The sequence below is a fragment of the Peromyscus californicus genome, unplaced genomic scaffold, assembly GCF_007827085.1.
Source record: "Peromyscus californicus insignis strain IS unplaced genomic scaffold, ASM782708v3 Scaffold_3__1_contigs__length_106647218, whole genome shotgun sequence".
In the NCBI taxonomy this organism is placed as follows: domain Eukaryota; kingdom Metazoa; phylum Chordata; class Mammalia; order Rodentia; family Cricetidae; genus Peromyscus; species Peromyscus californicus.
The window spans coordinates 434,218-459,544 of record NW_026294551.1 but is presented as its reverse complement, the minus strand read 5'-3'; the positions used below and the strand labels follow the sequence as shown (position 1 = coordinate 459,544).

General features: G+C 46.5%; 2 protein-coding genes across 8 annotated transcripts in view; one reads left to right on the top strand and one right to left on the bottom strand.

The window, feature by feature from the left end:
- Positions 1 to 2,029, top strand: part of Tbcd (tubulin folding cofactor D) — a 176,134-nt gene extending 174,105 nt beyond the window's left edge. For all 3 annotated transcript variants that reach the window (XM_052756745.1, XM_052756744.1, XM_052756743.1), the window contains one exon: positions 1,774 to 2,029. In XM_052756745.1, the coding sequence (XP_052612705.1) occupies positions 1,774 to 1,791 (18 nt within the window). In that variant the 3' untranslated portion in view covers positions 1,792 to 2,029. The remainder of the gene's footprint in view (positions 1 to 1,773) is intronic.
- The window catches only part of B3gntl1 (UDP-GlcNAc:betaGal beta-1,3-N-acetylglucosaminyltransferase like 1), a 73,705-nt gene that overhangs the window by 3,435 nt on the left and 44,943 nt on the right, over positions 1 to 25,327 (bottom strand). For 3 of the 5 annotated variants that reach the window (XM_052756752.1, XM_052756756.1, XM_052756755.1), the window contains 6 exons: positions 17,059 to 17,154; positions 15,567 to 15,691; positions 10,445 to 10,580; positions 10,260 to 10,328; positions 9,774 to 9,848; positions 4,422 to 6,273 (listed from right to left, as the gene is read on the bottom strand). In XM_052756752.1, the coding sequence (XP_052612712.1) occupies positions 6,193 to 6,273; positions 9,774 to 9,848; positions 10,260 to 10,328; positions 10,445 to 10,580; positions 15,567 to 15,691; positions 17,059 to 17,154 (582 nt within the window). In that variant the 3' untranslated portion in view covers positions 4,422 to 6,192. Of the gene's footprint in view, positions 1 to 4,421; positions 6,274 to 9,773; positions 9,849 to 10,259; positions 10,329 to 10,444; positions 10,581 to 15,566; positions 15,692 to 17,058; positions 17,155 to 25,327 lie in introns of those variants that run through there. The other 2 variants (XM_052756753.1, XM_052756754.1) reach the window with 2 other exon arrangements.

Here is a 25,327-nt window from a genome sequence, read left to right as displayed (position 1 = left end):
CTCTATGTCAGGGGCTGTTGGCACCTCTTCTGTCTTTGAGTGATGCTTTTCTTAGTGTGTGTGTGTGTGTCTTTCCTAAGAACTAGTGCTGATCAATGGACAATGGTATATGGACTTGCTTTTCTGGCTGGAAGCTGCTGTTGGATGTTGGCTGTGATGTAGGCCTCAGGGTTTCTGCATTTGCTTTCACCCTTGACCTTGGGCTCCCTGCCCTAATAGAACCTAAGCCCTTCAGAAGCCTCATGCTGAAGTCCCAAATGAGTCAGGGACAGAGGAACATTCCAATCAGCCAGCAGGTCTCCAACCTGGGGCTTGGCCTGACCTGTAGCCTTCCTAGTACTGTTAGCATGGTTCATTTGACCTGCATCCTTCCCTAGAAGACGTGGTTCTGGTGTGCCTGACAGAGGTGATTCTTCCCCACCTTGCTGGGTCTGAGTGAATGTTTTTCAGATCTCATGAGGTGAACCTTGTAGGCCCCCATGGCTGGTATTCTCAGCTTATGCAGGTACACATGGGCCTTTTGGTAGGTTTTGCTAGGCTGTGTGTCTCATATGTTGTATCTCCAGTTTCAGGATGGAGATCTGAGTTCTCTGACATTCTGAAAAAAGACTTTTTTCAATTGTGCAACTTTTTCTGTATAGAGTAGAGTGAGGCCTCAGACAGACTCTGCTGCCCTGTGCATAAGCTAAGTCTCAAGTGTTAATGATGCCACACCAGCCCAAAGGTATTAGTACATATTTTTAAGTCACCTTACTGCATCAGTTACTGAGAAAGTAGTGTTTTGCATTTGTCTCAAATGTCCTTTAATTATGTTTGACCTTTGGGGGATGCATTTTGAAGCTGGGTTACTAGGTGTTTCTACTCTTGACATCTCCTTTGCCCACTGTTAGTGTGGTGACATGGGTCAGCATGTCTCCTGTCATACTTTCAATGTCTATGAACAGTATAGTCAAGATTATGCTTTACCATCATTTAAAAATCTTTATTAAATTGGTGTTTCATGCATTCATGTTTACTGTATAATTACTGACAAGTTTACATTCATATCTTTGTTTCCTGTTTGACCTTCCTGTTTAATGTTTCTTTTTCCCTTATCTGGATTTCATTTCCTATCCTGTTAACTTGTTTCACTGTTCTGTTCTTCTGTCCCTGGTTACCCTGAGGCCAGCACTCTTTCTTGACACATTGCCTTATCCCTGGCCTTGACCTCTAGCTGCAGAGCCCTGTCTGAAACTGGCTTGTCCTAACCCTGGGGCCTTGGTATTTAGCTGATATGGTCTTGATGGTCAGCTCGTGTTTTTCTTCAGTTTTCTTTGCTTTGATGATCTAGCTTTAAACCCTGAGCTCCTGTCACCTCCTTGTCATGCTGGGAAAGATTTTGTTCTTTTCCTCTCTCGTGTGTACTGTACTGGGTCTGTGTGCCCAAGTCCTCTCAGGGCTTCCCCCTTGCAGGAGCCATCATAAGACACACAGGCAGTGGCCTGGTGGCTTGAATGGCTGTAGGAGTGGTGGCAACAGATGGAGCCACAGTGTAGTCTCAGTCTCCTCTGTGGAGAGTGAACTTGAGTTTTCAACTATGCTCTTTACATTGTTAGGAAAACTTTGAACATATGTTTTCAGAATGTAAACAGTTTAGCAGCCTACTCTCATGAGGCCACCAGAGCTATCACTACACAATCCAACCTGCTAGGGTCCTAGGACATGGCAGTCTTTAGCCATATATCAGAGAGGGTGGGGTGGGGATCAGCCTGACATTGCTACGTGTCTTTACAGCCTGCTCCCGGAAGCTGAGCCATTCATTGCCTACCTAGCTGGGATGTCCTGCCCTCAGGCTCGACAACAAGCTTTACCATCATGGAAACTTGGTGCCACAGACTTCTGAGAAAGGTGGCCCATGCTGCTAGATGGATTGGGAAGCCATCCACAGAGAGCAGTAACTCTTCATGCATGCTGTGCTCTGGTGGCCTGGACTGCCCATACTCTTGCTGTTCTAACACGATGTGCTTTCTATTAAATCATGTACCATACAGCCCAGCCTCTGTCTATTTCTGGGACTTACGTGAAGATCCACTGTGGGCTCCACTCCCAGTGCTTTGCTATGTTTTAGGCACAGAGTGATTTGTGTAGCGTGATGGGTGTCTCACACTCTGGTGGAGAGTGTGAAGTGCTGGGCAGATGCAGTGGCAGGCAGCTCCCCTCCCACATGCTAAGCCAGTCAAATCACCAGCCATACAACAAAGGTCTGAGCAAGAGATCATCAGAATCCAGCCTGAGGCCTGGATCCTCTGCTCTTCCTGTCCCAGGGCCTGCATGCCTACCTGTCCTGCTGTGGTAGCCCTGTGCCTGCCTGTTCGAACTCTCTGTATCCCAGGCCTGGAAAGGATTGCTGGCATTGCTCATTAAGCTTCAGCCCCAGATGAAGGGGGTGCCTCTCATCTCTACAGAGTTGAGGCTGAACACATAGCTAGGACAGAATTGATAACTGCTCTTACAAAGGTGAAGTGGTCAGGCCCACAAGCCAAGGCCTGTAGTAGTCTGTGTTCACTCATTTAACAGCCTGCATCTCATGGAGCTGGACTTAATAACACATAGGCTGCTCCCTTTACTGAGAGTCACTTTCTAGGCCTGGGTCTGCAGGAGGTTTGTTGTGCTAACCCTTGCTCATACTTCATTCCAGCCTTGCACACCTAGACTCAGAATTTTCTGTTTGTGAGCAGGAGAAAGCCTAGCTGAGATAACCTGATGAGATAGGCTTCACTGTCATATCTTGATGACATTCTTGAGATTTAATGATCGAAGTAAAGGATTTTGTCCTGGCCAGCCACCTCTGCATGCAGATCCCATCCACAGACAACTGTTCCCACTGGGTGCCTGGAGGGGTTTCCACTGAATTACTTAGAGGGAGCCCTCCACTTAAGGCATTATGACAGCTGGGATGGCCAAGACAGTCCATCAGGTTAGCAATGCTGGGTGCTAGGAGGACAGGCTCAGCAAATAGCAAGTTGTGTGTGTGTATGTGTGTGTGTAAAGGGGCATGCTTGGGCAGGAGGCCAATTAGGTAGGTGTATGTGCTCACAGAGGAGTGCATACCTGGCCTGCTGTGAACCGTATGAGCTGAAGAGCAGGAAGAAAGCAGCTAAGGGCTCTGTGCCCAAGGCCATGTTCCTAGGTCTAGTAATGAAGTTTGGGTAGTAGTGTGGAGTAGATAAAAGGCCACAAGGAACCTAATAAAACTGGGACCCTACAGAGCTGTGCCACCAGCACTGATAGATGGAAAAACTGTCCTCACAGGAAAGTGCTCTGGCTTTTTTACTGCACTGGGTAAAGAGGAAACATCCAGTGCGCCCCCAGAACTCCTATGTTGAAAGCCTAGGTAAACTGACGCTAACAAGCAATGCTGTGATAGGAAGATACACTCTCTAAGGATGAAATTGATGTCCACAAACAGGGAGAGAAGCCTATCAACAAGACAGTAGAACCAAGTCACTGCCCATAATTCTAGAACCAATATAAATGAACAATTTCCAAAAGGAAAGTGACAGAACTGGGGATGTTGCATGCAAGAAACTCTGGGTAGCCAGGAGTGGTGTGCACACCTTTAATTCCACTAGAGGCAGGCGGATCTCTGATGCCAGTCTGGTCTGTATAGTGAGTTCCAGGACTACATAGAAAAACCCTACCCCAACAAAAACATAAAGAAACCATGGGATAGATGATCCATCACCATATAAACTGGGTGTGGTAGTATACGCCTAAGATCCTACAAATAGATAAATAGCTCCCCCACCAAAAAAAAAGTTAAGAGGTAGAAAGTGTCAGAGAAGCTGGAGAGATGGCTCAGTGATTAAGAAAGCACAGTAATCTTACAAACAATTTGAGTTCATTCTCAGCACCCATATGGGGTGGCTTACAACCACCTGTAACTCCATTTTTGGGGGAATTCAATACCTTTGGCCTCAGCAGAAACTATACTCACATGCAATATTAAAATTTAAAAAAAAAAAAACTTTAAATAAAAAGATTAGGAAGAGGTTCTAGGATAGAAAATAGCAGAAGCAAAGGTGGAGGGTCCCATGTGGAGGAGTCCCAGCTCAAGACACAGGTAGACAGAACCTTGCAAGGTCGGAAGCTACCCAAGAGGACAGCTGGTAAGCCCATATGTATCCCTGCTGCCTCTGACTACGAGGAATGTTCATGGTTAGACACCCAGTCCTTGACGGGGGAAGTGAGCTGGCGCCAGGCGCACCGGGTGGAATTACAGAGCTGTTGAGAAGGAGATGGTAGCACAGTGGAGTTGAGGAAGACAGCAAGAGCCACACTGTTCTGAAAAATGTGATTGTCCGCTTGCTAAATGATATGACTAGTGTATGTCTTAGTTAGGGTTTACTGCTGCTGTGAGGAGACACCAGGACCACAACAACTCAAAAAAAACATTTAATTTGATTACAGTTCAGAGGTTCAGTCCATTTTGGCAGGGAGCATGGCAGCATGCAGGCAGGCATGGTGCTGGAGAAATAGCCGAGTGTCCTACATCTTGCAGTTGACTAACTCACTGGGCGATATCCTGAGTATATGAAACCTCAAAGCCCTCCCCCACATCAACACACTTCTTCCAGAAGGTGTGGCCCAAATTAAAGGTGTGCCCTCCAGCCTCAAGGTCTGGATTAAAGGTATGTGTCATCCAGCCTCCTCCAACAAGGCCACAACTCCTAATAGTGCCACTTTCTATGAGCTTAGGGGGGCCAAATACATTCAAACTACCACAGTGTAACTACCATTCAAGAAAGAGAGCTGTTGTAACTCAGTGCAGCCAGAGTCTCCATATTATCCCCAGCTAAAAGCAGTGTTTTTTGTGGGTGAACTTTAAGCAGCAGAAAAAATGGCCTCAGGATAGTTTCAGTTAGGAAACCAAACGAGGGGAGAAATGCATGGCAGCTAAATGGGGGGCAGTTATTTATACATGTAAAGTTTCTTCAAATGGACAAGTGAGGTAGGAAGGGATCCCAGTCCTGTGACCTGAGGGTGGTGTGTAGAAAACCCAGGTGAGCCTGCCAACCCACCAAGGACTGTCAAAGAAGAGTTAGCTATTCTAGCACAGAGAAAGGTCTAACACCGAGGAATGACGATGAGGAGGACAAGCTGTGAAAAATATCACATAAGAAAAGGAGATTGCCGGGCGGTGGTGGCGCACGCCTTTAATCCCAGCACTTGGGAGGCAGAGCCAGGCGGATCTCTGTGAGTTTGAGGCCAGTCTGGTCTACACAGCGAGATCCAGGAAAGGTGCAAAGTGGCACAGAGAAACCCTGTCTCGAAAAACCAAAAAAAAAAAAAAAAAAAAAAAAAAAAAGAATTACAGTAACACTAATCTATTTGCATTTGGCAAAATTAGAGAAAATAATTATCTATCTTGGTGAGTCTAAAGTTTTGTATCTAATTTACTTTGTATTATAACTAAGAAAAACTATAATTATGACTAATAGAGTATTTTCTTTGAATTTGTCCAATGCTAGTGGAGTAGACATTGTTAATGTAATTATTGCCGATATATATTTGTATATAGTTATTGTACTTATTATATAGTTTTTCTATGTTAGTTAAAACCTTTACTTTTGATTTAGACAAAAAGAGGGGAAATGTATATTTTGTCTTCTGACAAATAAAGCTTGCCTGGAGATCAGAGTGTGGAGCTAGCCACTGGTTAACCATAGAGGCCAGGCAGTGGTGGCACACACCTTTAATTCCAGCACTTGGAGGAGGAAGCAGGAAGATCAGGAGTTCAAGACTACCCTGGGCTACAGGAGATTGAACCAGTCTAAAAGAAACAGATCCAGGCAGTGGTGGCACACACCTTTAATCCCAGCAAATGGGAGGCTCAAGCCTTTGATCCCAGCACTAAGGAGTTGGAGACAGGAATATAAGGTGGGTCGAGACACATCTTGGCGCCTATTCAGTCTGAGGATTCATAGAGACAGGAACCCCATTTAGCCTGAGGATGCATAAGAGGTAAGAAGTCTCTAGTTGCTGCTCTGCTTTTCTTATCTTTCAGCTTTCACCCTTAATATCTGACTCCGTGTTTTTATTGTTAAGACTAATTAGGGTCACGCTTCACCTGACAGTTGTCTGTGTAAGGGAAGTAGAGCAGACAAGGCTCAGAACCTGCAGAGCTTCCGTGTGGATCACCTGGCGGCAGCCTCAGCTGAAGTGAACAAAGTCCCGGCCTTCCTGCAAGCGCAGTGATTTCAAGTTGTCTTCAAACTCACCCCCTGTGAGGTCCTATGGGGAGAGAGATCCAACTCAGTCAGGTTTCCTCTTGCTCTCTGAGGTGCTTGCAAAGATTGCTGCAGGGGCTGGGGTTGGGCCTGCTTAACCTCCTGTCAGGTGGCTCACAATGAACTTCTGCTTCTCTACTGATTAGGGGAGGGGCCTGAAGTGAGGGCAGCAGCTAGTGCTGCTGTTACATAGTTGTATTGGTCACCAAGAGGGTGAGGTACTGAGAGGTGCCCTTTCCAGCCGGCCCTGGCCCTCTCCGGAGGTAGTTACGGCACTCTCACTGTTGGCCCAGGCTGATTCACCTTTCCTCCTGCCTATTCAGGGAACTTTGTGTACTCTGTGCCTCTCATCTCTGCAAGATCTGCCAAGTACCTACCCTCTGATTCCTCTTACCTGTCATACCCCAATTCCCAAAGGGAACAAGTGCCATGATCTTGCTAAAGAACAGCCCAACCAGTGGTAGATGGGAGTCTGGGTCAATCTGGCAGGACGTGGGAGGGACCACTTTGTTCCTCTTAAGCCTCTTGTCTTTGGGCTACCACAAGAGGCCTCTGAGCTGAGCTGTGACCCTGACCCTACCTTGTCCCATCACTGCTACCAGTGCTTAGAAACACCTGAGTGAGCTGGGCGGTGGTGGCGCATGCCTTTAATCCCAACACTTGGGAGGCAGAGGCAGGTGGATCTATCTGAGTTCCAGGCCAGCCTGGTCTACAGAGCCAGTTCCAGGACAGCCAGGGCTACACAGAGAAATCCTGTCTCAAAAAATAAATAAATAAAAAATTAAAAAATAAAAAAAGAAAGAAAGAAAGAAAAAGAAAGACACCAGAGTAAAAAACATCCTGCCTGGAAAAGCAGCAATGTCCACAGTGGCCACACCTGCTGCCCTTCCTCTTTTCCCTCTCCCTTCCTCATATTCAGAGATGTAACAGGCTCTGGCCAGGGTAGGTCAGACTGGGCCCCCCATGAGACCTAGCACTGTTAAACACAGAACTACTCACTAGATGCTCCTGTATTTAACATGTTCCTGGGAGAAAGAGAGGACAGTCATGAAACAAGAAGGTGTTTGCAGGACACAAAGCCAACAAGGATTAACACCGGAGTTGCAGAGGATTCTGCCATCACACTCCAGTAAAGGAGGAAGCCTAGTTATAAACATGGCAGAGGGAATCCAAATTTTCACCAGATGAGTGGTGCTCAGCCTTAGTCAGAAACTCCTACAACCACAGAAGATAATTCTCCAAAAGGGTAGAAACAGACCTCCAGAGGTGTCACAACCTGACTTCTACTTCTCTTTTGGGATAAACTAGAGGAACGGGGGCTCACAGCAGCATAATGACAACCAAACACTAGTGATGACTCCCACCAGCCAGGGTCCTGACATGCCAACAAGATTCAATAGTCTATACCACATTAGGTGCTGAGAGGAACCAGACATAAGAACAAAAAGTTGGAGTCCATTCACGTGAGTAGCAAACAGATGATCCTACTGTGTGTGTACACAGTACTAAGCTGATGCCAAGAAGGTGTCCTGCCAGCGGGGGCCATCATGCTGTGAGCTGAATGTGGTGTCTTGCTGCTGCCCATAGCTCCTCTCTGAGCCTGGGCACATTGCATAGGACAATTTGGGCACTGTGCCCATCTCCTTCGAACAACATCTGCACTGTTCCTTAAGGAAGTTGTAACTCTGTTCTGTGAGTGCACATCCTCTGTATTCTAATAAGGCCACTTATGAAAACAGGTGGAGGGCTAAATGTGACCTTTAGGCCAGTGCTTGCCAACCTTTGTTGAGTACAGCAATTTATTTAAATGAGAAAAATAAGAGTAGCTTCCCTCTGTGGTGAGGCCCTGGAATGTGAGCAGGTAATTGGTAGAAAGAGACCAGGGAGCAGAAACGACCATCTCAGCCAATGCATTCCCTACCAAGAGAATGGGCTGCCTAATATGCAAGGCTAATAGGCTAGGACAATCAGATGTACAAAATAGATTAACTAGGGATTCCTAGTTAATCTTTCTATCAAAATAACTTCTTGTTGTATCACAGATAAAATTAAGAAGCAGAAGTCCTAGATATAGGTATGAGCAGTGCTCTGTAAAGTGTCATGATCAAGAATATCCATCAGAATGAATCAAACTTCTACAAGAGGGAAAGTCAAATAATGTAAGTTACTCTAAAAATATCATCAGTTTATAAATTAAAGCACTGGTAACAGAGGGTGACAACACTATCTTTGGAGCTGGTAATACCTTGTCCTGAGGCTGCTGACATTCAGGATGGCCATGCCCTCTCTCCTGGTAGATATCTGGAAATTCCCATTAGGACTTTGTAAAAGAGAAAAACTACTAGAGAACAAAAGTTGTCAAGCAAATCACAGAAAACCTGCCAGCGTCTGCAGTGAGATCTTCAGAAAGAAGACTGTCTTGGACTCAAAGCTGGAGCAGGATGGTGGGTGGCAGGAATGCTGACTGTCCTCTGCCAGTGTCAGAGGCCAATGGTAAGCAGTTTGACAAGAGTGACTGAGGTACAAGGTCTGCTTGGCTCTGCCTCGGCCTGTACCCAGAAGCTTCTTAGTGCAAAGACAGGCCCATTTTACTACAGTGAGGAAAAGCCACCAATGGGAGAAAGGGCTACTGACTAGCAGGACTGCATATGGACAGGCACACATCCCTTCCAGGTGAACTCAACTACGATGGATACTTTATGTTAATAAACATGATGTTATGCATAGGAAAGAACTTCCTATGCAGAATACTAAACTGTCATCAGTTAATGTCACCACATTAAAGAGTTTTGGAAATAGTATCTGAAGAACAGAGTCTCCTGAGAGGGAATGTCTGCCATATGCTTGACCAACCAAGGAGCAGGATCCAGAGCAGATGAAGAAGGGTTAGCCTTAGCTCCAGCAAGAAGCTTGCTGTCTTGTTATTTTCAGCTTGGCACAACTGTTGGGGACTCATTTCCTGGAGAGATTGTGGGATTCTGTTTAGCACTGACCACAAGTAACCTTGGTTTCCACAGAAACAGGATGCTTGGCATCTATGCCCACATGACCAAAAGCAGAGGAACCAGATGAACCAAAGGAGGGTCCTGTGGCTCCACTGGTCACCACCAGGCTGTTACTATTGGGGCAAGGCTGCCCTTTGAGTAACATGAACCGCAGCACCTTGAACTTGGTGCCTGGGCTCAGAACAATGGTTTTCAGTGTTTAAAGGAAGGATGGAGAACAGCTTTATGAGGGCGTTATCAGGCATGCTCCCCTCACCCCCCACTTCTAGCATCCACAGGCCACTCCCCAGCTGCCTCCAGCCCACAGAGCAACAGCTGTGGCCTCTTACCTAGCTCAGGGGGTTTTTATGGCCACAGGGTAAGAGTTGATTTACAATAAGGGTATAGGTAGTGGGCTATGCCCCAGTGCCCATGGTCAGGTCTTGTCCTTGGCTTTGGTCATATAACCAGAGTAGGAAGGCTGATACCCAGGAGCCCTGCAGCCATAGCCAACACTCACCAGCTTCACACAGATGACAAAGGGCGACTGGGCAGCTTGGAAATGCAGGATGGGGACCTTCGGCTTGGGTCTTTCCTACAGAGATAGTGCCAGCCATGAGTCACTAGGGCTTCACACAGAAGGACCTCCCTGGGACCTGTCCTAACCACAGCCTCTGCTCATAGGAGTTTCTGGTCAAGTAGCAGATGAGTGTCTTGGGCCAATAGGGGTAGGACAGGTGGTTGTGTCCTGGGTTCTGGCAGCCCCAGACACCTGATAACCACAAGAAGAACCAACTCTGGTATACCAACATTGAGGCTTAGATTGAAGGAATATGTAGCAGTCTCCCCGAGGACAGGGGCAGAGCCCTAAGGGATCCTGGAGACTCTTTGAGGGCTGAGAGCTACATTTTTGGGCAGAGCCAGAATGAGTGTAAGGGAAAGCTGGCATGGTATGGACGACCCTTCCCTGTAAGGTACTTTGGTGCTCTGCCACATGGCTACATACCTGAGAGTCCTCATGGCAGTAGAAACCCTTCCTGATCTTGTTCTCATCAACATCACAGAAGGACACCACCTGGGGGTGAACATGGGCCAGCAGGTCAGATGGTGGTGGTGGATATAGGATAAAGATGTGATAGGATTGTGGGAGTCAGGATAGTGGCCAATAGGATGAGGAAGAAAGGGTCCTACCTTGCGCCGGCTGGCTGCAGTCAGGCTGCGGTATAACCTACGTCCCTGCTTGCCTGCATTCCAAATGGTGAAGGACTTCCAATGAGGTAGGACTTGTTCCTCTAGGAAGTGGACACGATGGGTCCAGATGGTCATCCTGTAGCCAAGTAGAGGGGAAAACAAGGGCTGCCCATGTTGTGGGCTCCAGAGCCACCTCACCCCTTAGCCCTGGGGACATACATGAATGGCACACATGTGTACTTAGGGTTACCCTGTTTAGGGGTGGGGGCACACAAAGTCTAAACCATATCCAAGGGAGATCTGGCTCTATTCGTATACCACCTGTCACAGTCAGAGGTCACCATGAGCCACCATGTAAACCAATGCCCTTTAGGAAGCCTTAAGCCACTTATATTGGTCCTGCTTTCTAGGTGGGACCCTAAGAAATGTAGACTTGATAGATGGGGCCTCTCCATAGCTGTCAGTTCCACCAGCACATGAGTGCCTCTAGTATGTGGCAGGTATGTATACATGTATGCACATACAGGAAGGTTCATGCAAAGCCAGTGGCTAGCATCAGGTATCTTTATCATTCTCTATCTTATTTTTTGAGACAAAGTTGAACCTAGAGCTCACTAATTCAACAAGACTGACTAGCCAACAAGCTCCAGGGATCCTCCTGTTTCCCTTCTCGGCACTAGGATTACAGGTGTGTGCTGCCACTCTTAGCTTTCTATGTGGGTGCTGGGGATTGAACTTAGGTCCTCATGTTTCTGTAGCAAACATTTCACTGTCAGAGCCAACTCCCCAGGCCCCAAATTCTAGATGTGGAAACAAGTCCTTTTAAGTTGCAAAGTGAAAAGGGAGTTACAGTGGACCCAATAACCCTGGTCCAATTTCCCAGGTTAGTCAATACTCACAAGAAAGGTCTGGGTAAAAAGTCAATTTCACACTAGGAAGTAAATTTTCTGCCTCAGACTATCCCTTCCCTCACACAATCTCAAAGATGTCCCTTTTTGGGCACAGACAGTAGGACCTTGGATGCAGATCTCCAGGGCTGGTTCCTTCTCAGGCCCCCAGAGCTCTACTCACCTGCTGTCCCTCATCTTAGGGCCAGGCCTTCCAGCCCTGTCTCTCTGCCCAGACCCAACACTCTGGTCCTTTGGATGGAACCTCCCTTGTATTCAGGGCTGCACCCCTTGTGTCACTATCCACATCAAAGCATTTTCCTGAGACCTCCTGTGTTAAAACATTCTAATTAGGGTTGTGCTGAGCTCAGTGATTTTTGGTAGGGGATTCCCTAGGGGTTCTGGGGAACCACATAAGTGAATAACATCTAATTCTGAACCCTGGCCAATCCTCTCTATGGCTGCATTGTCCTCTTTATAAGACAAAGTTACAAAGAGCACATGCTTCAGCCCCATACAGTGTACCTCTCTGCAGCCATACTGTTACCCAAGGAAATGGAAGACCCTAAGAATGAGAACCTTGATCTCACAGCACAGGCCTCAAGCAAGGGTCAGATATTTCATCAATGTTGTAAGCCAAGAATGGTCCTTCTGATTTTTATCCTTCAGCAAACTTTAGTGTGATGGTCCCAGACAGTTTCAATATGGGAGCAAAAGGCAGAAGGGTAGAGTCAAAGGTTTAAAAAGCAAGACTTGCCTTTCTGAGGCACCCCCAGCAGAGGTAATAACATTCCTATCTACTCTGCCTAAGTGTGGGTGAGATTTCTTGACAAAGTGAGTGTGAGGGAACTCCAGGCACAGGCTGCTCAGACCCTGTGGTATACCAGCAGGCCAACCTCCAACCTCATCCTGGCCACAAGTGTCCCCCTTCCCGTCTGCCTTCAGCCAGGGCCTTTGCAGGAGACCTGCTTGGAGACAGTCCATTGTTAGGGTTCATGGCTATATCAACACAGGAGATGTAGCAGGGGCTACTAAGCCCCTCTATTATCTCAGGCTCCTCAAGGAATGCCTGCCTAGAGGGCTGCTTGTCCTTACTTAACCTCTGAGGACAACCTGAGAGTTTGTCCCCATATCTTTGGTCACTACAAGAGGTCTGTTTTGGTCAGTGTCTGAGCAAAACATGATGTACACTGTATGCGTGTGTCTGCACCAAATCCATGAAAGTACATGTACAGGGCACTTGTGTGGTATACATGTACATGTGCAGTGATTACCCATGTGCATTTCTGCATATATGTATGTGGCATGGCCATACGTAAGTAAATGTGTCCAACAGTAGCTCCTGCTAGAGACCAAGCACAGATGATGTGTTGGTGATATCCTGCCCACACACTGGCTGGGTCCATTTGGTGTCTGTGTGAGAAAAACCCTGATCCTGCCATGCTCCATCTGTGAAGTTTATTTGCAGGATGGTGGGTTTAACTGTAGAGTGAAGTCAACGTAGTTCCCCCAAACACTGGCACCAATGAGTCATACAGCAATTACAAACATGTCCACCAGGACTGGGCTCTAGGCATATAAGGTCCTTGGCATCCTGAGTTTTGTTAGGTGGCCTCTGATGGGGGGAGGGGGGTAGGGGGGCCCAGGCAGTTATAAAAAGATATGATGCAGAAACTGCTGGACATCTGGGTCTTGCTAGCAACATCTTGCACTGGCCTTGTTTCTCCTAGGACTCTGCCTAGAGAACGGACCATCTGGCACCCAGCAAGTCTGTCTTCTTTTTTTTTTTTTTTTTTTTTTTTGGTTTTTTGAGACAGGGTTTCTCTGTAGTTTTTGAGCCTTTCCTGGAACTCACTTTGTAGACCAGGCTGGCCTCGAACTCACAGAGATCTGCCTGGCTCTGCCTCCCGAGTGCTGGGATTAAAGGCATGCGCCACCACCGCCCGGCCTGTCTTTTTTTTAAGTGACCATCAACTGGGGTCAATAGCTAAGGGAACTGGTTTTCTTGGACCCATATGCCTAAGTTTCTAGAACTTTTTGGGAAGACGCTGGAACATCAGATTCAGCATTGCACTACTACACAGGAGTCCATGGGTAAGTGGTGGCTGGTGGGGAGGGAAAGGCCCCTATTCCCAGAAGGCACGGCCACTGGTCAGCAGCATCTGTGGCCAGAAAAAAGGCTATAAAAACCTTGCTAGAGCCAGGCGGTGGTGGCACACGCCTTTAATCCCAGCACTCGGGAGGCAGAGCCAGGCGGATATCTGTGAATTCAAGGCCAGCCTGGTCTACAGAGCGAGTTCCAGGACAGGCACCAAACCCTGTCTCAAAAAAACAAAAAACAACCCTGTCTTGAAAAACCAAAAAAAACCCCAAAAAAACAAAAAACAAAACAACAACAACAACAAAAACCTTGCTAGAGGCATACAGGGGATGGCCCACCTGTCCTGCCAGATACCACACCAGCAATATGTTAGTACAGGTAGTCTCAGGCTGGATACTAGGGGTCAGGATACCAGTGGTGCCATGTCTGGTCCCCTCATCCCTACTTTTGAGACGCAGCCTGTTGCTATACTCATCTGGGGAAAGGGCCTTATCTGGTTCTCTCCAAATATTTGATAAAGGCACAAATCTAGCATCATACTTCCTTGGGAACAAGGTCAGAAACACACTTCTCTACAGACCTCAACTGTGACACTAGGAAGCAAACAGCTTGCAGAGTATAGGCAGCATGTGTATCATAGGAGGCTAAACACGCTGTCTGTAAGATGAAACATTAGTAAAAGTATAAAGGGGATGAAGGGGCGACATAGTAGCTTCTGCAGCTCACAAGTTTAAGGAATGTTTGATTTCCTAAAGATGCTATTCTCCTATATGTCCTTTGGTATCTGAGGTATGTCACACATACACAAAGATAAATGACACAAATTGAGGCCATTGTGAACTTGAAATAAAAATGACAGAATCGAGACATTGCCACCTGAAGACTTCTCATAGTTTAGACAAATACAACTCTTAAGCAAACCTCAGGTTATAATTACAGCTGTTATCCTGGGAGGTGCTGTCGCTCACAGCTTAAAGACTTTAATCCAACACAGAAACTCCTATTAGATCACTTATTTTTATGCTGTGGGTGGCAAAGCTTACTGTGCAAACATAAAGGAGTGAACTCTGTATACACAGGCTGCTCTGTTGAGGGGCATGATGAGTGCCTGCTGGGTGGGCTGCAAGTCACCACCCATGTGTCTTGAGCCTCACAGACAAGCATGGGAAGGACCTCCCTTACACAAATGACCATATGATCTCAAGGCATCTCACACTCACGTGGCCTACAGGATGATGGTGTGAGATGAGTGTAGTGTTTCAATCCATCGGTAGAATCAGCACCAGAAACACCTGCACCTTGGTGTCCAGATAGCTCACACAGTGCTTTGCCACTAATTTCTACCTCTTATCAGTGGACAGTGGGAAGGAGTTCCTTCTTTGGAGAAACAGTGCTGTGTGTTTTAATTCAGGTATAGTTTACACAGGATGATGTAAACCATACTAGTTGATTTTTAAAACAGTTTTACTCTTGCTATATCTGTTTCATATGCACTGCTGAACCTCATGTAACTGAAGTTTGACCACTTAGTGAGAAACATGGTCTACCACTCATTCTCTTGTAATACCTCTGTCTCATCCACAGTGCGGACTGAAGAGTTAACAAGCTCTCTTTTACACTAAGAGCAAGCCTGGTTCCACATCTTTAATCAGTGGGCTTGGAGGGCCAAGGACAGCTGGCCAGCCAAAGAAAAGTGAAGGGGGGTCATCAGCTATGGAGGCATAGCTCAGCCACAACTCCTTCCACCACGGGGCCTGTTAGCCTGCCAGACCTCCTCCTGGATCCCATGGTGAGCCATGCTAGGTAAGAGCAAATAAAAACAAAGTTGAGAGCAAGCCTTCACCTCACACCATCAGGGAAACTGGTGTTTGGCTTTGGCATTGAAGAACAGGACATCTAGTGGCCCTGAAGGGCTTCCCACAAGGTACTACAGTATACTCTGACCCCACCCTTAACACCTTAGTGGTATGCCCTATATCCCACCATTATGAGCTTTATGGAAGAGTCCTGACTCCACCAATCCTGGGCCCAATCACGCCAGTAACTTACAAGTGATCTGGGCCTGGTCACATCAGCATCTCACCTGTTCTTGGACCATCCCAGGTATTTCCAGAATTTGGTATGTCCTACTTACTCAAGGACTGAATGTGTGGCTGCATACAAGTGGTAGCGGTAGAGGAGCAGGCTGTGGTCCACCCGGAAGACGCCACCCCCTTTCCTAAGGTGCTCATAGAAGAACAACAGGTCCTCTGGTACCCCCTGAAAAAGGCAGAGGACAGTGATCACTATGCTGGGTACTGACCCAGGCTATCAGATGCTATGGAAGGGTGTTTTGCTTAGAGTCAAGTGTGATGGTACTTGTGGCCCCAGCTATCTGGGAGGCAGAGCTCACAGGATTGCTTGAGCCCAGAAGCTAGTGCTCAAGCTGAACACCACAGCCAGACTTTGTCTCAATAAAAGAATCCACTCTTGACACTCAAGGGTAATGTAGGGTAGTTCAGGTCACACGAAAGAAATGGAGATTAGCAACTTGATTTCTCAGCAGATAAGAAATGAACTCTAAGACAGACATGAGGATGAAGCAGAGGGTCTGAAGTCTCAGTTCTGCCTTAAATTCTACTTTGTGGGGCAGAAAAGGTCTTGGGGCAAACTATCAACAGATACAATCACGGGATAATCAATGAGCATAGAGCTGCATGGCCTTGGGAATGGAAAGCTCACCAAAACAGAGAAAAAGGGGATGGTATGCTGGCTTTTCAGGAGGCCCTCAGTGAGATGCTGAACAGGGGAGAGGTTGGGTGTCAGAACACAAGGCAGGCTGAGATAAAAGGGAAGAAGAGTATCACCTGAGTACAGTCTGTTACAAGGCTGTATTTTAACATCATGGGCAGAAGGGGGCGATGTTGAACCACGAACCAGGAAATAAGCAGAGGGACAGGGAGGTGAAAGTACACTTCTCTCAAGCAGAACAATTCACTTCCTCATCCACCATATCAAACATTAATGTGCTCAAGTAACAAAATTTGAGACAAGTCTCTGAGCTGTATCACACACCCTTAGCAAACAGGAAGATGTGGGGGTGGAAACATTTTGGATGGAAAAATTAAGACCTACTCAAACTGGTTCCAAAATGGAGAGTAAATAATACAAAACAGATCTGAGGAAGGGCTCAGCTCAGGCTGGGGTCAGGCTCACCAGTGCAGAAATGTTGCTTGGGGATGAGAATGTTCACTGTTGCCAGGCAGGGGCTTGGAAGGACATCATGGCCAAATGGCCGGTCAGCCAACTCCCTGCAGGATACAACCCAGTCCTGGGCTCATTTTCACAGGTAGGTGAAGATACGCCCTGAGGGTCCAATAGAATCAGGGATAGAGACAACCTAGCTACCACCTTCCTCACCACCTACAGTTTCCCACCAACAGCCATTAATCTAGGATGAGGTACTGTGGGCCCATAGACAAAGATGCACCAGAGAAGTGGATCAGGGCATGTTCATCGAAATCCACTGCAGTTAGCAAAATTATAAATACCACAGGAATGCCGGGAAGAGTCTGAAGTAATTTCCTGAAAACCTTGGCCTTCAGGAGAACCCACAAAGAGCCCAAGTTCTACTGGGTGTTACTTACCCGTCCTCCTTCATCAAATGGGCCCACATGGGAAAACCAGGCCCGAGAGCAGAACCACGTTGGCATGATCACTGTGGGGCCATGGGAGGTGAACACCTAAGAGCAATTAGCACCAATGTCATTAATAGAAAAGGACAGTTTGTTAGAAACAACCTACAGTCTGTTGCTCATGTGTCATTAAGAAAATGACAAAAGAATTTATGCCCCTTCTTTGTGGGAACAAGGATTCAAAGCACCCTTCAGAGACTGGCCCACAAGAGACAGGAGGAAATTAACTGAGGCCACTTCTAGGTCCCCACTCTGCAGCTGATGCTCACTGCTAAGGACATTAGGGAACCCTCTGCTCACGCAGGAGGTGAAGCTGTGTGGGAACTGACAGTAAACGCACTGCATTAATTGCAAGAAAAGAAATCCGAAGCAACATGGAAGGATACCAACGACAACTAGGTAATGAAGCTTCCTAGAATGGCATAATGTCAGGATTGACTCAAGACAGAAAACCTGAGTAATTTCTAATGAGCTTGAGACTTGAGCCTTCTCAAAAAAAAAAAAAAAAAAACAAAAAAAAAAAAACAAAAAACAAAACAAAAAAAAACCCAGGCCAGGTGGGTCTCCGGTGAATGCTGCCAAATGCTTAAAGAACCAACACACTCTTCACAATCTCTTCCAAAAACAGTTGTACAGAGAAGTCTTTCTAAATCACTCTATGTAGCCAGGATCACCAGATCAAAGCCAGGCAAAAAACAACACAAGAAGGCAGCACACACGTGTTCCTTATGAATAGATCCAACAAAATGCTAGTGAACTGAGTTTAGCTGTCACAGAAAAGGACCATACTCATGAGTAGGTGGTATTTACCCCAGGACAAATGCACCAGAAACGGATTGAGGACAAGAACCTAAATAGATGCTGTAGCATTTGGCAAAACCCAGTGCTCTGCCAAGAAAAGTCTGGGCTGTCAAGCGTATCAGCTGAGATAATGTGCACAAATCACCTGGCACCAAGTCTGGTGTACCACGGTACTCGGTCAAGCTCTGTGCCTCCACTGCTTATAACTTTGGGCTTTCCATGCACTTGGAATGTACCCATGCTTTTTCATACACTGCTCTGCCTTCTTAGTAGTGAACTCCTATGCATCCTTTAAAACCCCTGACCAACATGTTTTTAGTTAAAAGGCACTTCCCTGGGACACCCTCCCTAGAGCTTTCATCACACTGACATGGGGTGCCCAGAGTGCACCTCCTGGTAGGAAGATTTCAATATGCTTGCATTCACCTGATTACAAATGGTCTAGGTCCAGCCTCAGCTGAACCCAGGACAAACGTCTCTATCAGAAAGGCAAAAGAGCAGCCAAATCTTGTAGGATGTGGTAACACACACCTATATAAGCACTGGTGAGGTACCATAGCATGCCAATGAATACACACACATGAATGAATAAATAAATAATAAAAATAAAAAAATTTAATTAGGTTTAATGGATAAAGGTTCTTGCCACCAAGCCTGATAGCTTGAGCCCAATCTCTGGAAACTGACATGGTAGGAGAAAACAGTCTCTCTCAAGCGGTCCTCTGACCTCCACATGATGGAAGGAGATTCTCACATAGAGGATCAATCGATTGATCAATCAATGTTTAAACAATTTTAAAACCACACTTGTAATCTCAACACTCAGGAGGCTACAGCTGAAAGATCAGGAGTTCAAGGCCAGTCTGGGCTACATGAGACTCTAGCTCAGAAAAAATAAAACACAGCAGTGAGGAAGACTGAAGACTCTCTAACCCAGGTCTGCCCCAATGGGGAAAAAGGTCACAGTCCTTGAAAGCCCTGACCTCTGTGTCATCTGTTTCAGGAGTCTGCCCTGATTAGTGGTCCCCTTTCTCCGCTACAGTAGCAGAAGGACTCTCCAGTGGTTAGTGTCTAGGAGTGTCTTAGGCATGATGGCCACCTCAAGACCACCACACTCAAACAGATCTCTACGGTTTTAGTGTCCATTTGAGTGGTGAAGGTCAGCTACATGGCTAGGTTCCAGGCTATGGTGGCTGAGCAGGCCTGTTATCAGTGGTGACTACCACACCACATCCCAGGGTACAGAGAACCCAAGGTCCTAGACTTTTAGGAACTTCACACCGAGAAAAGGACATCAAAGGGACCCTTCCTCCCTAAAGTCTGGTTCAGTCCCTACTGGAGTGACAACCTCCCTCCAAAGAAATGGCTGTCAAAAAGAAACGAGGTGTGTTCTCTCTCTCTCTCTCTCTCTCTCTCTCTCTCTCTCTCTCTCTCTCTCTCTCTCCTCTTTCTTTCTCCCTCTCTTTTTTGTTTGAGATAAAGACATCAATTTCTTTCTATCTGTCCCAATAAAAGGAAGAGAGTTAAATTTGTTTTTATAAGGATGTCTGCAGGCTGCTTCAATGGGGGATCAGAGACAGACTGCTCAGGCAGTGGGGGAGGCACAGGGGATAGGGCAGACACTGACATCTGGGCAATTTGGAGGAGCCAAGGAAGAGCAATCAACAGGGTCCTGAGTAAGTGGGCAGCTCCAGTGACTCTAGCCCTTCAGGCAGGTGCTAACCTAAGAACTTGTTTCTGCTTAGGGTTAAGTTTGGTTTCCTACAAGACAGCACTTGCAAGGCTTCCATGCTTTAGAAACTTGCAGTCATTGGTTTTATCATCGTTTAAATGGCTATTTGTTTATTCTTGGACTAATCCTATGTTTTTACCTGTCAAGATGTAAAATGTAATATGTTCAGTGGTCAGTGAGCTGGGTCCCCAAACAGGGATGCAACTGGGCAGCAGGTGATTCTGAGTACACATATCTCCCTTTTCCTACGACCCCAACAAGATATAAAATAACCCTGCCTGATCATTCCCCTCTTACAACTACAACAAGCTCACATGAGCAAAAAAAGCTTGAGAGGACCAGAGGCCTTGGCCAATTGATCACTGACTCGGGGTCATGGCTTCCCTCAGGAGACAGGAGATGTTAAGCTTAGGACTCATTACAAGAAATCCAGAGCTGCCTTAGAAGAAGAGCAACCTTTGGCAGTTTCAGGAATGCTATAATTTTCAGGGATGCTATAAATCCAGGGCATAAAACAAGTCACCTCTGCTGGTGAGCAAGGGATGGGTGTCAGGCATCTGGTCACTTCATACCTTTTCCTCTACCTCTGTTGGGGGCACAGGGACAGTAGTGGAGAGATACAGGCCAGGCTTGCTGGTATTCTTAGTGTAGAGGGCTCTCCACTTTCCCCAGTTCTCAAGGATGACATCAGGGTATCTGGCCTGGGCACTTCAGGATCTCATTGAGGTGACAATAAGAGATAAAAATAAGGCTGCTTCCTCACAGGGAGATGAGAAGAAGAAAGATGCCCTGCAGGGCACAAGAGAGTTGTAGCACCTTCTTCAGGGTCCTGAAACACCTGGACCAGCTCTGCTGAAAAGGGATGACAATAACCAGGAAGGGATTCCAACATTCCCTAGCACGGGCAGATCTTTACGAGATGAGGTGACCAGAAGTTTGTAACAAACACACACACACACACACACACACACACACACACACACACACACACACACACACGTGCACTACGCACAGAAACACACTATGCAAGTTAAGAAGCCTCTGCACCAAAGGCTACAATCAGCCTGAAAAGACAACCCTCGGGGTGGAAGACAGACCTAAATGTTAACAAGGCTTCTACCAATCAACAATGAAAACTTAATTAAAATGGGCAATAGATGTGATCAGGCATTTCTCCACAGAAGGTACAGTGAGCTCAACACATATGTGAACAGCTGCTCAGCTTTTCTTGACACCAGAGAAATGTGCTTGTGAGATGCATCTTTGCTCCCAATAGGAATTTGCTATCAACACCCACCAGCCTAGCCCAATCAGATGCTATGGACATATGATAAGGCAATGGAGAAATCAGGGACTCCCTTATACTCACCACTGATGGTACAACTGCTGTGAAAAATAGTTTGGCAGTTCCTCAAAAAAATTGAAAATAGAATTACCGTATGATCTGGCAATTCCTCTTGTGGGTGCACACCCGAGAACTGAAAGTGGGCTTGGAACAAATGTCTGTAAACTTAGAAGATGAAGGCAAACATGGATAAGCATGTTGCCCAAGCACATCACGAGGTCTGACTCCCCCAAAGGAAGAGGTTCTGACAGCTGCTGAAACATGGATGACCCTGTAGACATGATGCCAGGTGAAGCAGCTAGTAACAGACTTGTGTGGCTCCATTTATGAGGCCCTAGAGTTGTTCAACTCCTAGAGACAGGGAGGCTATTACCAGGCCTGGGATGGGGGTGAGGTCAATACTCAGTGAGAACAGTCTCAGTTTGGGAAGACAGAAAGTTCTGGAGGTGGCGATGGCCACATAATCATACAAATATGCTTAATGCCACTGAGCTGTGCAAAAAGAAAAAGTACTCAAATTGTGAAATCCAGGTGTACTTTACAATAAAAAACAATTGTTAAGTAAATCTGCTGTTGTACCAGCTGCCTGCAGTGAGGCTTGTGTCTTATGACCACTTCCAGGAGGTTTTGGACACTCATGTAGCATTGATAATAAGGAGGTGCTTGGAGAGCACATCAAGCTACCCAGCTGATTCCACACAGAGTACATAATGAGTCTGAAAGCAGTTCACCTGGAGTCTTGACTGGTAGAAGTAATGTTTGCTAAAGATAAAGAACACATTCCACATGTTAAGTGTATGATGTACAGCATGTTTCACACAAATTGGTGGGACCCTAACGGTACCCTGAGATCTTGATATTCTGGTATCTTTATTACCAACATGTTGTATCCAAGATAACCATAATTTTGGCTAACCATCTCCACAAACTCCTGGTACAAAATTCAAAGAAGAATCTTGCTCAGGAAGCTGAAACCCAGTGTTTTTGTTCTCCCACTTCAGTCCATGAAGTTTCCACCCAGCAACCTCCCACTGAGGTCTGTGAGGCTGTCACCCAGCAGTATTCTGTTGAGTACTTGAGGCCCCAGCGCACAGTGTCCCATCACCAATTTTGAGGTTCAGACTCAGAAGTTTCCAGAGATTGTCCTTGAGACGGGGATCCAGAGTTCTCTAGTGGAGGACCAAGAGACTAGAACATAGCAGTCTTTGGACCTAGTCTAGAATGCCAAAATCATCCAGTTACCAGGTTATGAAAGAAATCTCTGACCCAGGTATAATGACCTTGGTGGCACACACCTAAAATCCTAGCACCTGGAGGCAGAGGCAAGAGGACCTCAAGCTCCAGGCTAGCCTGCGCTGAAGAGTGAGGCTAGATCTGCACTTTTGCCTACTTTTTTGTTTTAAGTGGAAGTCTCTAGAAATCTTACTCTTTCCTCATGGTTCTATTTTTGCTTTAGAAGTTGAGGGAAGTATGGTGTAGTCTGTTTCTGTTTTGTCCTTGTATTACATTGTTTGCAAACATGAACTGAAAATGTTCCAATAAAAACTGTATTTCAGAAAACAAAAACCATTGTTAAAAATGCTGAAGGCAGAGGCACTCACCTAACACAGCCCATGAAACCTTCCCAGGAGAACTGGCTCTGCCAGCTGTGCTCTCCAGGAGCAGAGTGGACTGGTTCTGTTCATAATGGCTGGTGATATTGGCTGTTAGACAAACTATAATAAGGGCTACAGTTGGATAAATAGGCTGATAGTTTCAATGATAATAAGTACAGTGTAGCGGAGCAGGCTAGCTTGAAGAGCCCCATCTTTGGGGGCTCACTTGCCTATGCTACACTACCTCAGATATGCTACCCTGGTTTTCTTTCTGTTGCTGTAATAAAACATTCTAATGAAGGGCAACTTGGGGAGCAAAGAGCGTATTTGGCATAAGCAATCACTGAGGGAGGTTAAGGCAAGAGCTTAAAGCAAAAATCATGAGGAACACTGCTTACTGGCTTGATCTGATCTTTTCTAAGCCCACCGATCTAGGGATGGCACTGTCCACAGTGGGCTGGTCCCTCCTACCTCAATCAGCAGTCAAGAAAATGCCTCACTGACACAGCCACAGGCCACTATGATCAAGGAAATTCTCAGTTGAGGGTCCTTTTCCCCCAAGTAACTCTAGGTTTGTGTTAAGCAGGACAGATGTAGAGGTCTCTGTAGCCCTCCTTTACCAGTGGTGCTGGGCCAGATGGAGCTCTGCCTACAGGGAACTTGATAACACAGGTCTTGAGACTCCCTCATCCCTGGGAAAGGCTTAAACTTAAGTTTCCAAGTCTACGGAATGGATCAACAGTACTTGCTCCTCCTGCGGACCAAGCTGTGGTAAAACAAGAGAAAGGAGGTGTGTATGTGTGTCTGTGTGTGTGGGGGAGGTAATACTCAGCACTTTGTGCTCCTGAATCCCTTGAGGAGGACTGGTTAAGAATCCTGTGACATACTGTAGCTCTTCTACTCAACCCTGCTCCCACCCAGTGAAATGCAGGAAAGAAGATGGAGGCCATTAGTGGTTAGTTGGGTGTGGCTTCAACAGAGGACTTCCAAGGATTGTCACTAACTCCTGAAATGCCTTTGTCATAGCTGTAAAAAGCCTGGATGAGCAAAAGGTCATTGAAATCACAGTGAGTGAGTAGACATCCTGTTTCCAGGGTTAGAGGCCTAGCTGAGCTAACGAGGCCCCACACAGCACCCTATCGGTAGTAACAGGTTGCCAAGATGTCTGAGGCTGTACTTTTCTTTGAGATAATCACCAAACTATGGCCACAACATAACCTCAGATACACAGCAGTGACCTGTGGCCAGTGTTATTTACATGTACCAAACTACAGATCCCTCTTAAGGCCCATCAGATACAGACATGGAAACTAAGGAAGGATTCAAATGTTTGTGCTACCTCCTGACACAAAAGGGCAGAAGCAGGGCCCACACACAGAAAGGATCTGCAGAAATGAACCACAGCCATGGCACTCAAATATGAGGTGACACATCTCTCAGAGAGCTGCAGCCTAGTAAAGCCGAAGGGAAGTGAGAACATCTGGCCTCTGGAAGGAGAACAGTCCTCCACAGTATCTAGGACAACCCTTATGGTTCACAAGGCCCCACCTATAGTCAGAACCCATAGATAAGCAACCTTGCTCTAACTAGGTTCAGATTCATTTTTTTCCAGCCAGTCTTTTTTGTTTTTTCACCTGTCCTCATCCCTTAGCTCTGTAACCTGTCATTTCTGGCTTAGTCAAGGGTTGAAGGTGCACGGGGCTGTGTGACAGTGCTGAGGACAGAATCCAAGGCCTTGCACATAGTTGGCAAACGCTCTACTGAAGCTACATCCTCATTGTAGGTTTGAGGTTTTTGGTTTTTTTTAAGACATGCTGTGACAGCAGAACTATGTTGGATGGCTCTACCATAATCCCTTAGTACCACAGGCCCCACAGCTGGGCAGAGAAATGCCCAATAGACATCTGACCCCTCCCTTCTGAAGCTCTTGGCTGCTCTGAGCCTCATCTTACAGTGGGACATTTGGAGTGCGAGCTCTGTAAGCTCAGACACACAGACAAGAGGGACAGTATGGGCCAACCCATGAGTCAGTCACTCAGGTGATTCACTAGATACACCAAAACCAGGCAATGTGGTAAGTCTCCGCCACTTTAAAAGGCCTCCACTTAGCATCTCTGCTGTGGGATATGGCAGCATATAGTCTGGTTCAGCACGTTCCAGCAGCTCCCAGGAGTCAGCTTTAGCATGTGAGTAAGAGAGCTATGAGGCCCTGAAGCCTCTGATCACCAATACTTAGCAGCTTACTGCAAGCATCATCCCCCTAAAATTGTGCTCTGTATGTACCTTTTCTTTGGCCATCAGGGGAAAAGAATCTCATGCTGGTATTTGAAAATTATCAGAAAGCAAAAATTGAGCTACTATTTTCAACTTTTTTTTTTTTTTTTTTTGGTTTTTCGAGACAGGGTTTCTCTGTGTAGCTTTGCGCCTCTCCTGGAACTCACTTGGTAGCCCAGACTGGCCTCGAACTCACAGAGATCCGCCTGGCTCTGCCTCCCGAGTGCTGGGATTAAAGGCGTGCGCCACCACCGCCCGGCTCAACTTTTGTTTGCCAAAACATCCCAAATTATTTTCTGGCTAGTGTACTTCATAGTTGGACACCTGGGAGCCTCTATCCAACACAACAAACATAAACAACAATCTTATGGCATTCAAATGGTCTATAATATGACCATGTGTCAACAAACCTAGGAATATCCAAAAAAGCTACTTGCCCTTCTAGCAACAGATAGAAGCTAAAAATTTAAGACT